The 12,529-nt window shown below is 38.5% G+C and overlaps 1 protein-coding gene across 3 annotated transcripts; it reads right to left on the bottom strand.

Moving 5' to 3' along the window:
• Positions 1-5,786: 5,786 nt before the first annotated feature.
• On the bottom strand, positions 5,787-11,272 carry LOC130737653 (uncharacterized). 3 transcript variants are annotated; one of them, XM_057589471.1, is made up of 4 exons: positions 10,998-11,252; positions 8,017-8,526; positions 7,710-7,935; positions 5,787-6,618 (listed from the first exon to the last, which is right to left on the bottom strand). In XM_057589471.1, exons 3-4 carry the CDS (start codon positions 7,728-7,730, stop codon positions 6,001-6,003), a joined length of 639 nt encoding a protein of 212 aa, XP_057445454.1. In that variant the 5' UTR covers positions 7,731-7,935; positions 8,017-8,526; positions 10,998-11,252; the 3' UTR covers positions 5,787-6,000. The 3 variants fall into 3 exon arrangements, with proteins under 3 accessions (XP_057445454.1, XP_057445452.1, XP_057445453.1); XM_057589469.1 differs by lacking the exons at positions 7,710-7,935; positions 8,017-8,526 and adding an exon at positions 6,718-6,985 and having other exon boundaries at positions 10,998-11,272; XM_057589470.1 differs by lacking the exons at positions 7,710-7,935; positions 8,017-8,526; positions 10,998-11,252 and adding an exon at positions 9,927-10,262.
• Positions 11,273-12,529: the final 1,257 nt, after the last annotated feature.

Raw genomic sequence — 12,529 nt, 5'->3', positions numbered from 1 at the left:
ATAGGACCCATAAGATCCATGTGAAGCGATTCCAGAAGCTTTGTCGTGGTCTGATGCTGGAGCACCTTGTGTGACACCTTGGTTTGTTTTCCAATCTGACATTCTCCACCCAACTTTCCTTCTCCCAAGCTCAGTTTAGGCAAACCTCTTATTGCTTCATCAGCAATAACCTTTTGCATGCTCCTGTAGTTGAGATGTCCTAGTCTTTGATGCCATACATTCACCTCATCTTCCTTAGTTATCAAACATCTAGAAACATGAGCTCTTTCCTCTTATGTCCACATGTAACAATTGTCTTTTGATCTGACTCCTCTTATCACAATTTTGTCATCATCAGTAGTCACAACACATTATATTTTATTGAACTTCCCATCAAATCCTTGGTCACAAAGTTGGCTTATGCTGATCAGATTTGCAGTTAAACCATTGACTAGTAACACATTCTTCAAGTTAGGAGATTCTGTGCTCACAAGCTTTCCTACTCCCTTGATCTTTCCTTTAGCTCCATCTCCAAAAGTGACATAGTTGCTGGAGTGACTTCTGATGTCTTGCAAGAAGCTCTTGTTTCCTGTCATGTGCTTTGAGCAGCCACTCTCAAAATATCAATCTTCCTTTGATGATGCTCTGAAAGATCTGTAGGCTACCTGACATCTGACTTCAACCTTGGGCTTCCATTGCTTCCTCATCTGAATAGGCTTTGAAGGCTTGATATTATCTTGCATCTGAGGATAGCCATATAACTTGAAACAAAAGGGCTTTATATGACCATTCCTACCACAGTAGTGACACTTCCAAGGTACAGTTTTGCCAATTTTAAGTTGGGGGTTCACATGCTGAGGCACATGTCGAGGCAATGGATTTGCAACGTATAATTTCTGGGCTTCTTGAATTCAGTTTGTTTTGTAGCAGCAACAAATTTCTTTGATCCTTTCAAACCTTCTTTGTTTGCTGTCCTGTAGTCAAAACCAATTCCCTTCAAACTCCCTCCTTGCTTGCTAGTTTCTTTCAGAATTTCATCAAGCATGTCAGAACCACTGTTCAACATCCTAAGAGATTTGTGAGTAGCTTCAAGCTTTCTTGTCAGAGTTACCACTTCCTCTTGAAGTCCTGCATTAATCAACATTAGGTTAGCCTTTTCCATAATGTCAGCATTATTAAACTTACTTTGCCATTCCTCCGGGTGTTCCTTCAGCTTTGTGCTGAGCTCTTTCAGCCTTTCATTTTGAGAAACCAGTTGTTCTATCTCACTTTGCTTTTCTCTCACAAGTTCACATGCTTCTTCCCACTTGTTATGCAGCAGCTTGTAAGTCTCAGCCAGTTCCTCATGTGAGATGTCCTCATCACTTGACTCAGACTCATAAATGGTTCCAGAGAAGGCATTGACTTTGTTTGCAGATATCTCTTCCTCATCTTCAGTGTCTTCATCTGACCAAGTTACCATCATACCTTTCTTTTGCTTCTTCAAATAGGTAGCACATTCAGTCCTGAAGTGACCATATCCTTCACATTCATGACACTGCACTCCTTTGTTTTGACCAGATCTTTCTTCTTCCTTGGTCCTCCTCTGTGAATTAGAAAACTTGAGTTTGTTGTCTAACTTCATGTCCTGGACATTAGGCCTGGTTCTTTTGTCAATCTTTCTCAAAGCTCTGTTGAATTTGTTTGCTAGCATAGCCAGAGCCTCATAAAGGTTTTCACCCTCACAGTCTTCATCATCACCTTCCTCAGTGTTAGAAACAAAAGCAATACTCTTATTCTTCTTTTCAGACTTCCCACTCAGTTTCAACTCAAATGTTTGCAAAGAGCCAATAAGTTCATCAACCTTCATGTTCTCAATGTCTTGAGTCTCCTCAGTTGCAGTAACTTTCATAGCAAATTTCTGGGGAAGAGACCTCAAGATCTACCTTACACGCTTTTCATCTGACATAGGTTCTCCCAAAGCAAATGAAGCAATAGACAAGTCACAGACACGCATGTGGAATTCTGAGATAGTCTCTTCTTCAGTCATCATCAAATTTTTAAACTGAGTAGTAAGCATCTGAAGTCTTGATATCCTTTCTCGAGTAGTTCCTTCATGTGCAGTCTTCAGAATTTTCCAAGCAACCTTTGCCACAGTACACGTATTGATAAGCCTAAACATATTCTTGTCAACTCCATTAAAGATAACATTTAGAGCCTTTGAGTTTCCAAGAGCAGCTTCATCTTCAACACTGGTCCATTCTTCTGGGGTGCCTTCAACCTGAGGCTTAGTGGGGTGCTTCCAACCCTTGACAATTGCTTTCCAAGTCTTGTTGTCAATTGACTTGAGAAAGGCTATCATGCGAACCTTCCAGTAGTCATAGTTAGTACCATCCAGAATGGGTGGCCTATTGACTGATCATCCCTCCTTGTTATCCATGAGAGCTGAATTAAACTCTCTGGAGCTCACCCAACCAGAATAGGGTGCCTGCTCTGATGCCAATTCTAATTCAGTTTCCCTATAGAACGAATGTCCTGCACGATGCTGGGATAATAGGTTCGACAATCGCTTAACAGTAAAAACAGAAACTTAAAACATGAACAACAAAACACAGGAGTTGTTAACCTAGTTCAGTGAACAACTTTCACCTACGTCTGGAGGGTTTGCACCCAAAGAAAGGAAATCCACTATCTCAAGATTCAGGAATTACAAACACTCATGAACACCACAGTTCATAGTTCACTTCCTAATCTACCCAGTGTATTTCTACTTAGTATCTCAACCTAAGTCTGAGAGCCCCTCTCACTTTCACTCAATCACTGCCATAGTGATTGGTTAACACAATCAACAATCAGAGTTTGAAAGTAATCAAACACACATAACCCTTCTTTGCTTTATAGAATCAGTGAGCAAAGAATATTCACAACTAACAAAGGACAAAGCACAATGAACAATCCTAAAACACTTGATCTCTCTCGATAGCTTCAGTAGTCTCCAAGTTTTAGGTCTTCATCCTTTTATAGACTTCAGCAGCGGCAGCATGGGCTCTAGGGTTAGCATGGGCTGAAGTAACAGATTGTAGCAACAACAATTCAAAACGCAATCTTGACAGATCTTGTTACGTATTGCACAAGAAAAGATAGAAACCAATCTTTTAACAAAGATTGTTTGAACAAATAACAACCCACAATGTAAAACCCTTTGGTACAGCTACTTGATCCTCAAGTAACTACAAAAACATATCTTCATATAATCTTCAAGGGCCCACAACTAAAATTCAAGCTGAGGACTGATGTCCTAGCTTCACAGAATCAGATGCCACAACATCTACTTCGAATACCGGTTGTTTTGACAAAAAACAAGACAACATGTTACAACAAGCGCTTATGTCATAATAACTTATGACTATAAGATCTTAATTAAGCTGTGTTTTCAAACTGGTCTTAGTGTCACATGACTAAGATTTTGGCCTAATTAATAATAAAGCTTAATTAACTAAAAGGGTATATACTTTTGCCTATTTCTTCTAGATTTAAGTTCTCTTTACGATTTTCTCTAAGCCTTACTTTCCAGCTATGGTTTATTAGCATCACAACACATGAATTATCTAATCTGGTTAAGAACTTCCATTGATTCTTCAAGGCTCAACGGTTTAATTTCAAGGATTTAATCTCTATAGCCAAAATCATAACTTAGCCCCTGTTTGGTTCAAAGGAAGGGAGGGATTTTAATGGAGGGGAGGGGAGGGAAGGAGAGGGGAGGGATTTTAATATTTATTATGTTTGGTTCATAGGAAGGGATGGGAGGGAAAATAACTTATTTTTATTTAGTTCATGAGAGGACGGAAGATATTTTATAATTAAAGTTACTTTTATACCTTTGTATATGTTTACTTGAATTTAACAACACAATATAACATCATTCTTCATCAAAAGGCTTAATGGTGGTCAAATTGGTCCCTGTGTTTGTAGTGAATTTTGATTTTAGTCCCTCCCCGGAAAAAACTTGTTAATATCTCCCTGCGGTTGCAATCATTTTGGTCTTAGTCCTCACCGAAGAGCAGAACTCCAGCGGGCAGGCCTAGTGGCAGGCTAGAGTTGACCTAGTATTATCCATGTCATTTTTTTAATTCCAAATATATAATTAATAATCAAAATTTAATTAAAATTATTAATTTAAAACCAAAAATTACAAAAAACCTTAATCTCTCTACTAAATCACTGAATAACCTAATCAATAAATTATACCCTCTATCATCTTCATCTTCATCTTCATCTTCATAATCTTCATCTCTTTTTTACCACAACCTAGAAATAACAACAACCCCACCAACACGAAATAACACCAGCAAATTCAAGAGGGCTAATAGATAGCTTAAACGATATGCCTCCACCCGAGAAGATGACAAGTCCGAAAAAAAACTAAGGCAAGTTTTATGGTATTACTCCGTGAGAATGTACCAGCACCCAGCTTCCAAGAATTACAAACAGTATAGCACCAGAACGAATTTCACGGGCCCAATTTTAAGTCCTAAGGGTCCCAAATCATCAATTGATTTCCAACATGAGATAGTGCTGAAAGTCCACAAGCAAATTGGAATGAGAACCTGCCACTTTCGCCTTCAGAAAGCGTCAGTCGAAGCTTCTTCTCCCCCGATTCCTGTTTCTCTCATTACAGCATCACCTCCCTCCTCCTCTTCTCATTCTTCCTTTTCTTTTCCTACACTGATGGAGGGTTTTTTAGAGTTGAAGGTGGTTGGACGGTGGTTTGATTTATGAGTTTCTGGGTTTGGATTTGAAGGTTGGGGTTGGAGCTGCGTTGAGGTTTTTGTGGTTTGGTGGTGGCTGAAGTTGAAGGCGAGGGAAGAGGGATATGAGGGTGCTGGGTTTGGGTTGTGTTGATGTTGCCTGGAAAAATGGTGCAAAAGTGGCTGTGTGGGTTGATTTCTGGGTTTGATATGGTGAAGATGCAGATTACCTTGGGTGAGGATTAGGGGAGGAGGTTCCATGAATTTTTGGACAATTTCTCAGTGATTTAGTTGAGTGATTAAGGTTTTTTGGTTTTTATTTAATAATTTTAAATTAATTTATTTATTAATTATATATTTGAAAATTAAAATTTATTTAAAAATGACGTGGATAATACCACGTCAGCTCTAGCCTGTCACTAGGCATGCTCGCCAGAGCTCCGCCCTCCGGTGAGGACTAAGACCAAAATGATTGCAACTGCAGGGAGATATCAGCAAGTTTTTTCCGGAGAGAGACTAAAATCAAAATTCACTACAAACACAGGGACCAATTTGACCATTAACCCTCATCAAAAATTATTCTACATAATTTTAAGCCTTCACCACACCCTAACCAATAAATTTTGCAACAAATAAGGTACATTTCAAGATGTACATTTGAAGATACATTTTCCAAAAGATTACGCATATAAATATTAATAGAGGCATCTGGAAATAATGGTTACAATGGGGAAACAAAGATCATGGAGTGCAGTATGAAAGTCTACAATAATGCAAACCTTTGACAGATTGATATGGATGGGCAACACAACGAAAGCCGCTATATACTAATATTTACAAGCGATATCTTAATGCTATAATTGAATGACTAAAGATTGTATAAGATAGAAAAAGAAAAAAAACGAAAGATATAGTGATTGTCAATGTCATGTTGCTATTGACAGAGAACTTGAATTTCACTATGTACTAAATGCCCCGAGCAAATTATCACAGTTCACCCCACCTAAATAAATTGACCAGTAGTCCAATTTAAAAAAGAAGAGACATGTAAAATTATTCATGTGGACAACCCTTTGCAAGTAAAGAAATGTGCAAGTAAAGAAATTGAAAATGGCTAATTAAACTCAAGTCTTAAACTCCATAAACTCAAGTCTCAAACCATAAGAGCTACATAGCAAAATACCACAAATAACTAATTAAACTCAAATCTCAAACTCCATAAACTATATCATAAAGAGCTAAAAAAAGCTCAAGTGTAGAGAATTAAAAATGGTCAAGTATCCAATCAAGAGCATCAATTAGTAGGTGGATTTGAGGAGCCAAACACCATATACATGATCACATCCTTGCGTGCTTCAACCGGACATTCAAGAACTGTTTTAAGTCCGTCAACATCTTTCATTAATTTGCAAAAAATCATAGGCCATAAATTTTCATTGCATCCGCATTCCTTGATTAACTTCCAAGCTTCTTCCCCAGAAATTGGAGGGATGTGACGCTCTTTCATTATAACATTTACTTCTCTTAGTGATGCTGCAACCTCTTGCATTGCTCCTTTAATTTCAAGTATGTCATCATCATTCCCTTTGTTGTTAGCCACTTTTGATTTCTTCCTTTTGTTGTTAGTACTTTGTGTTGGTGAAGGATCTTGAGATTGAATTTCAGGAGAAGCATCATTATTAACATTATTATCATCAAAGTCCTCTAATCTCACCTCATTCCGAAGTATACCATCATCAATATCATCAATGGAATCAAAAAAATCAGATTCAGTGGTTGAATTAACTCGCTTTCTCATCTCTGATGTCGTTTCAGCTTCCTCTCTAGTAGCTCGATCACTCCCATAAAGTGTCACCATCTCCTCATAGTATGGAAATGGGGTCCTTCTACAATTTGCTGCTTTTGGTTTTGACTAATAAAAGCAAAAATTTCACAAAAGTTAGCCAAAAATTCAATAATGACATATTAGAAAATAAAATTGCATGCATGTTCCAAGCAAACCCACTCATACCATTCTTAAAAATATCATAAACGTCAGAAAACTTTTTTTTTTCAATGTTTTCCAGCGGATTTTGATCTTACTCTTGTCAATTTTCATCGCAAACAATACACTCATCTCACTCGTGATGTTGTCAAGTGCTTTGGGTAAGAACTGGCCATTAACTTTGTTTCCGGCTTTATACTCGTGCATGAAAGCATTGATAAGAGCATCATCCATGGCTCTTGTCCAATTCATGTTATTACCATTACTAGTTGTTCATTGCTTTTTGGGCGCCATACTGTGATATTCATCAATTATAGCATAACACAATTAATAAAATGAGATGATTACAAAATAATAATAATCAATAAAACATGTCCCATTTGACGAAAATCAGCATTACAATAAATTCAACCAGATTCAACTACAAGTTCAACATACATCAAGGTAAAATAAAGAAAGTAACACAAATATGATTACACATTATTTAGCTCAAAATATCATTTTGATAATCTATCCACATTTGATTGGCTAAAGTGTCACTTATAAGCTCTCCATGAGCAGTCTCCTCACTATCACTTCTTGTAGCTTGATTATTGTCATGAGAAACGTTTTGATTAGCAAGTTCGGAATCTACTTCAGCTATAAGGTCTTCATCTGGATCTATGGTCATTAAGAAATTATGAAGGATGCAACATGCAATGATGAATTTCTTTTGAGCTCTAATGCCATAAGTAGGCTCTGTTGAGCTAGATAAATCTCAAATCTTTTTTTCAATACACCAAAGGCTCTTTCAATCGCATTGCGCAATGATGAATGTCGAAGATTAAACAATTCTCTATGATTTTGCGGTGAATTTGTTGCTGAATATTCTTTCAAGTGATAGTGAACTCCTCTATAAGGTGTAATAAGTCCACTTGTCAACATGAAGCCAGCATCAACAAGGTAATACTTTCCTATAATCAAGTTGAGTAATCAATGAGATAGTTTTAAAATCAAGTATTGCCTAAATTACTCATTACCTTGAGGGATTTTAAGCCCATCTTCTCGTCTTAATGCGTTCTTTATAATTCTTGAGTCAGAGGTTGTCCCTTCCCAACCAGGGAGCAAATAGGTGAACCTTAAATCAAATGTGCATGCTGCTAACACATTTTGGGTTGGGTAATCTTTTCTACCATGATTTCGGGGAACATCTTTAGGAGATACTTTGACACGTATGTGTGTACCGTCTATGGCACCAACACAATCCTAACACAATATATTTATATTAATATAATCAAGTTTATTGTTCATATTTTTTACGCAATAGTAATTCAAAATGAATTTTACCTTAAAATTTCTAGAGGAACTGTTGAACCATCAGGTTGCACAATAAACTTTGCTTCCAATTGGAGGAAGGCTCTCAACACATGATGGAGATGACGACTAATCGTCTCACCAGATCGACGAAACCAAAAATTTACTTCACGATTTTTAGCACTGTGTGTTAATATGTAAATGGTTTTGGCAACTTGTTCTTCTACACTTGACCATCTTGTGGGTAGTAAGCCCCCTATCTTTCTAACATACCACATAACATTAAAAGGCCTTGAGGACCCATTCTTAATATATGTCTACTGGTTTCACTACTACTGATTCTACCCATTATTTCTTCCCGCACTCTTTCTCTCTCGGAGCTCATACTGTAACTAATTTTTCTCTTACGAGACCTCTGCAGGACAAGGTAAAAAGCAACATTGCATATCAACTGAGCTACGACTCTTCTTCGACTTAAATCGTACCATGTAGTTAGATTCGAATCTTCAGCATCCATCTAACACAGTAAATTTTTTTTATAATCTGATTTATGTAATCCGACAAAAGAAAGAGGGAGTCAGGTATAACATTCACAACATAACATGAAAAAAATTAACAACATAAGATTTATAAAACAAAATAAACATTAAGAGCATGAATAAACATTGACATGTTGACCCAAACAATATAATCACTGTTTTCTTATTCACCACTGTAATGCATGATGGAGAGAATCAATCTTGATATCTTCATCTTAACCAAGCCCATCAAATTAAAAGGGGTACAAATACAAAAGAAGAGATATAAGGGACAAAATAGAACCACTTAACCAGCAAAAAGAATCATGTTATAGCTAAAACAGAATGCAAGGAGATTCACTTAACATAACAGCCGCAATCCCTCCTAGGTAAATAGCTAAATGGCCAAAAGGAAAATATAAGGGACAAAGATCAACCTTGTGAAACACCTTCTAAATGCAAGGCACAACTTAATATAGTAAGGCTCAAAACAAAACCAAAGCTTATTTAAATCTATATGGGCTTCATCTTGTGTCATGTTATAGATTCCACAATGGCAATATCACAAACAGATGGGGTGCAGCAAATACTTGGAAACTCCAACAAACTAGTACAAGACATAGTAGTCAATAGCGGCAAATAGCGGCGCTATAGCGGCGTAGCGGAGCGGAGCGGCTCCCTGCCGCTATTGAGATGAAATAGCGGCCAACTTCACAATAGCGGTCATAGCGGCGCGAATAGCGGCCATAATAGCGGCAGATCGCGGCCAATAGCGGGAAATAGCGGCGCTATATGAACGAAGGAGAAAATGACTCAAGCCCATTCGTTTTAAATCGTTGGGGAACCTTTTTATGGGCATGTTAGGACTTCTCAGGGCCATTATAGGTCAAAATTGAAAGAATTAAGCTTCATTCTTCATTCAGATTTGCAAATTCGACTTCTTTACCTTGCTTTTGAGAAGTTATTAGTTGTGTGTTATTGTTCAAGACTTATGATTTTTATTTCTATTATGAATGTTATGAATTTTAGGCAATATTTGACATTGTTTGCTATTTATATGTATATAGTATTAAACTATTACTGATATAAAATTACATAAAAAAAATTCAGAATAGCGGCCATCCCGCTATGCGCTATCACGCTATCCCACTTTTGGGGCCGGCCGCTACGCGCCGCTATCCGGGATTGACTACTATGGTACAAGATTGTTTCTAAACAGATTGTTTATACCATCTATAGAAGCTAAATTCTACTGTATTGCCATTGTTCTAAACAAATTGTTTATACCATCTATATCACTCCATTTTTCATTGTTAGCAAGAGGTCTGGGTTCTCACTCAATTACTACTTTCACAGCAGAAAAAAAATGAGCCAAGGGAACAACCAAATGAAACGAAAATTGTAGAAGGTTCTGCTAAAACATACTTGGGTCGCGGATGCAGGGGCTGGCGCCGCTGACAAGGAGGCGGCGGCGGAGGGAGAGACCGGGGAGAGGGGCATCAGCGGTGGCGGAGAGAGACCAGAGACGGACATAGCAATTGGTATGAAACACACGTGAAATGAAGAAGGAAGGAAGGAAATACACCGTGAAACACTATGACTAAGAATTGGAATTTTTAGATTTGTATAGGGTTATTTTTGTCCGAAATTTATTTCCCCTCCAAATTCCCCCACTTTTGGAGGAAACAAAAAATTGAGGTTGGAGGGATTTTGCTCCCCTCCATTTCCCTCCCCTCCTCTCCTAAAGTTTTAACCAAAAAAAATTAGACTTTAAAAATCCCTCCCGTCCCCTCCCCTCTCCTCCAACCAAACAATTTAGCTCCCCCCTGTCCCAAAACAATTTCAGATATGCCCTGGAACACACCCTGACACGTTCAGACCATGGAGAGAGAGCTATCTCACCTAGAAGCAGTGGCGGATCCAGGACCCGGGGTCAGGGGGTTCAAAATTTTCAAATGAGCACAAGGGGTGCCACACTGCCACAATAAACTCCTTAATTCCCCAGTATAGCAAATAGCAATGCAACATCTCATGCACACAAAATGCATTCAATCTTAAAGAAAGAAGAAAGAGGCACCTATTACTTTTAGCATTTACTTGTAAAATATGGAAAGTTGCGTGCCAACACCTCTGCTCTCTGCCTACTTCTTCAAATAAGAAAACAAAAATAGGTACAAAGAGTGCAAGACCCTTCAAAAGCCACCCACATGAAAACTGTCATAGCATAGGCACTGCAATAATGGCCCAAAAAAAACGCACCCTTCCTCTGCAGACTGCAATCCTCAATCTTTCTCCAGCCAGAATAACAACAAGGCTACAAATACAATTCAAGAGCATAGTACCCACACAAGCTTATGCTAACTTTCAGATTGCTTCAACAACAGCACAATGATTTAATAAAAAGTGTTGGGGTTTTTCAATTTGGGGTTTTCAATTTGGGGGTTTAGGTTTTTAATTTGGGGTTTTTCAATTTGGGGTTTTCAATTTCTTACTAACCTTCAAGCTTCAAGTCTTCAACAGCAGCAGAGAGAGAGAGTGGTGGTGCGTTGGGCGGCTGCCGGTGGGCGGTGGTGGTGGACTGGTGGCGTTGGTGGGCGTGGGCTGTGGCTGCCGTGATTCATGAGTGAAGGAGAGTTGAGACCGTGAGATGAGAGAGTGAGTGCGTGAGGAAGAGAGAGAGAGAGGAGTGAGTGCGTGAGGAAGAGAGAGAGAGAGGAGTGAGGAATGAGTGACTGAGTGTTGACTCCTTGACTGGGACCTGGGTGCAATTTTCAAATTTCAGGGAGTTCAAAAAAAAATCACTCTAGAGGGGTAAGTAGGAATTTTTTTTTTCAGGGGGTTCAGTTGAACCCCCTCATGTCAACGTGGGTCCGCCCCTGCCTAGAAGGTAGTAGAAGCCATGATGGCCGAGGCAAAACTTTGCTCCCTCACTTCTAGCTCATTCTTCTGTTTTTGAATAGTTTCATCATCATCCAGGTACCAATTGAATGGCACAAAAACACCCAGACACGTTATAAGGAGTTAGAATTGGCTAAAACAACCAAGCATGGTGTGTTTAAGTTTAGTTCGAAAATCATGTACTCACTCCTTAAAATTATGTTTTTCATGTATTAAACCATTAATATAAGCTTAGGAATGAATTTTGGAAGCTTTTACCTTAAAAACGCAGTTCTGGAAAATATTCTGAGAATTCCGGTGAGTTGCTCGCCGGGGAAGACGAATTGCGGCGGCGGTCACGGCGGCGTCTCTTACCGGAGATAAACCAGGGAGGGTTAGTTGTTCGCCTCATTTCCAGAAGTACAGTGGTGGTCGTATATAATCAAGATTGGTTAAAAAATGAGAGAGAAAACGTGTTTAATTGTGTTGATTTTCCGGCGGGTTCCCTGGGAAATTCATAGCCACGGCGAGGACGATGAAATTCAACCCAGAAATGGTGTAAACGTACCCAAAACTTCGTAAAAACTTTCAGATTCACTCATAATGTACCAGGGACATGTTTGAATGGTTTTTGGGAAGATTTTAAGTGATTTTCATGAAGATTAAAGAAGAGGAGTGAAAGGCTAAGTTAAGAACTTTGAGAGAGAAATGGGAGCTTCTCTCAAAAGCTCTGAGGCTCAGGTCAGGTCTGGGTTGAGGCTTGATCATCAGGCTTCTGAATGTTCGAATTTATAAGCCAAGAGGTGAAAGGATTGAAGGACAAATGGCCTAGAAGATGCATGTGTAAGACCCAAGTTTTTAAGCTTATGCTAAGTGAATAAAATCCTATTCACGATTAGGGTGATGTATCGTGAAGGGAAACCTGAACTAGAGTTATCAAATGAAATAAATTTATGAAGGAGAAAGTTCAGGAAAAGTCTAAGGATTGTACCAGAGTCGATAAAAGTTATAGCACGATCGTTATACGCTTAAACCTAGGTCAGAAACCCTAGTATATAGCTAGTTTTCACTTTTAGGCACGACGGAAGTTAATTCCAAAAATCTTCAGAGAAATGTTAGAACTTCTCTTTTTCCCTATATCACAATCGTTT

The sequence above is a fragment of the Lotus japonicus genome, chromosome 2 (genome assembly GCF_012489685.1).
Source record: "Lotus japonicus ecotype B-129 chromosome 2, LjGifu_v1.2".
Taxonomy (NCBI): Eukaryota; Viridiplantae; Streptophyta; class Magnoliopsida; order Fabales; family Fabaceae; genus Lotus; species Lotus japonicus.
This window is presented reverse-complemented; position numbering and strand designations above follow the sequence as displayed.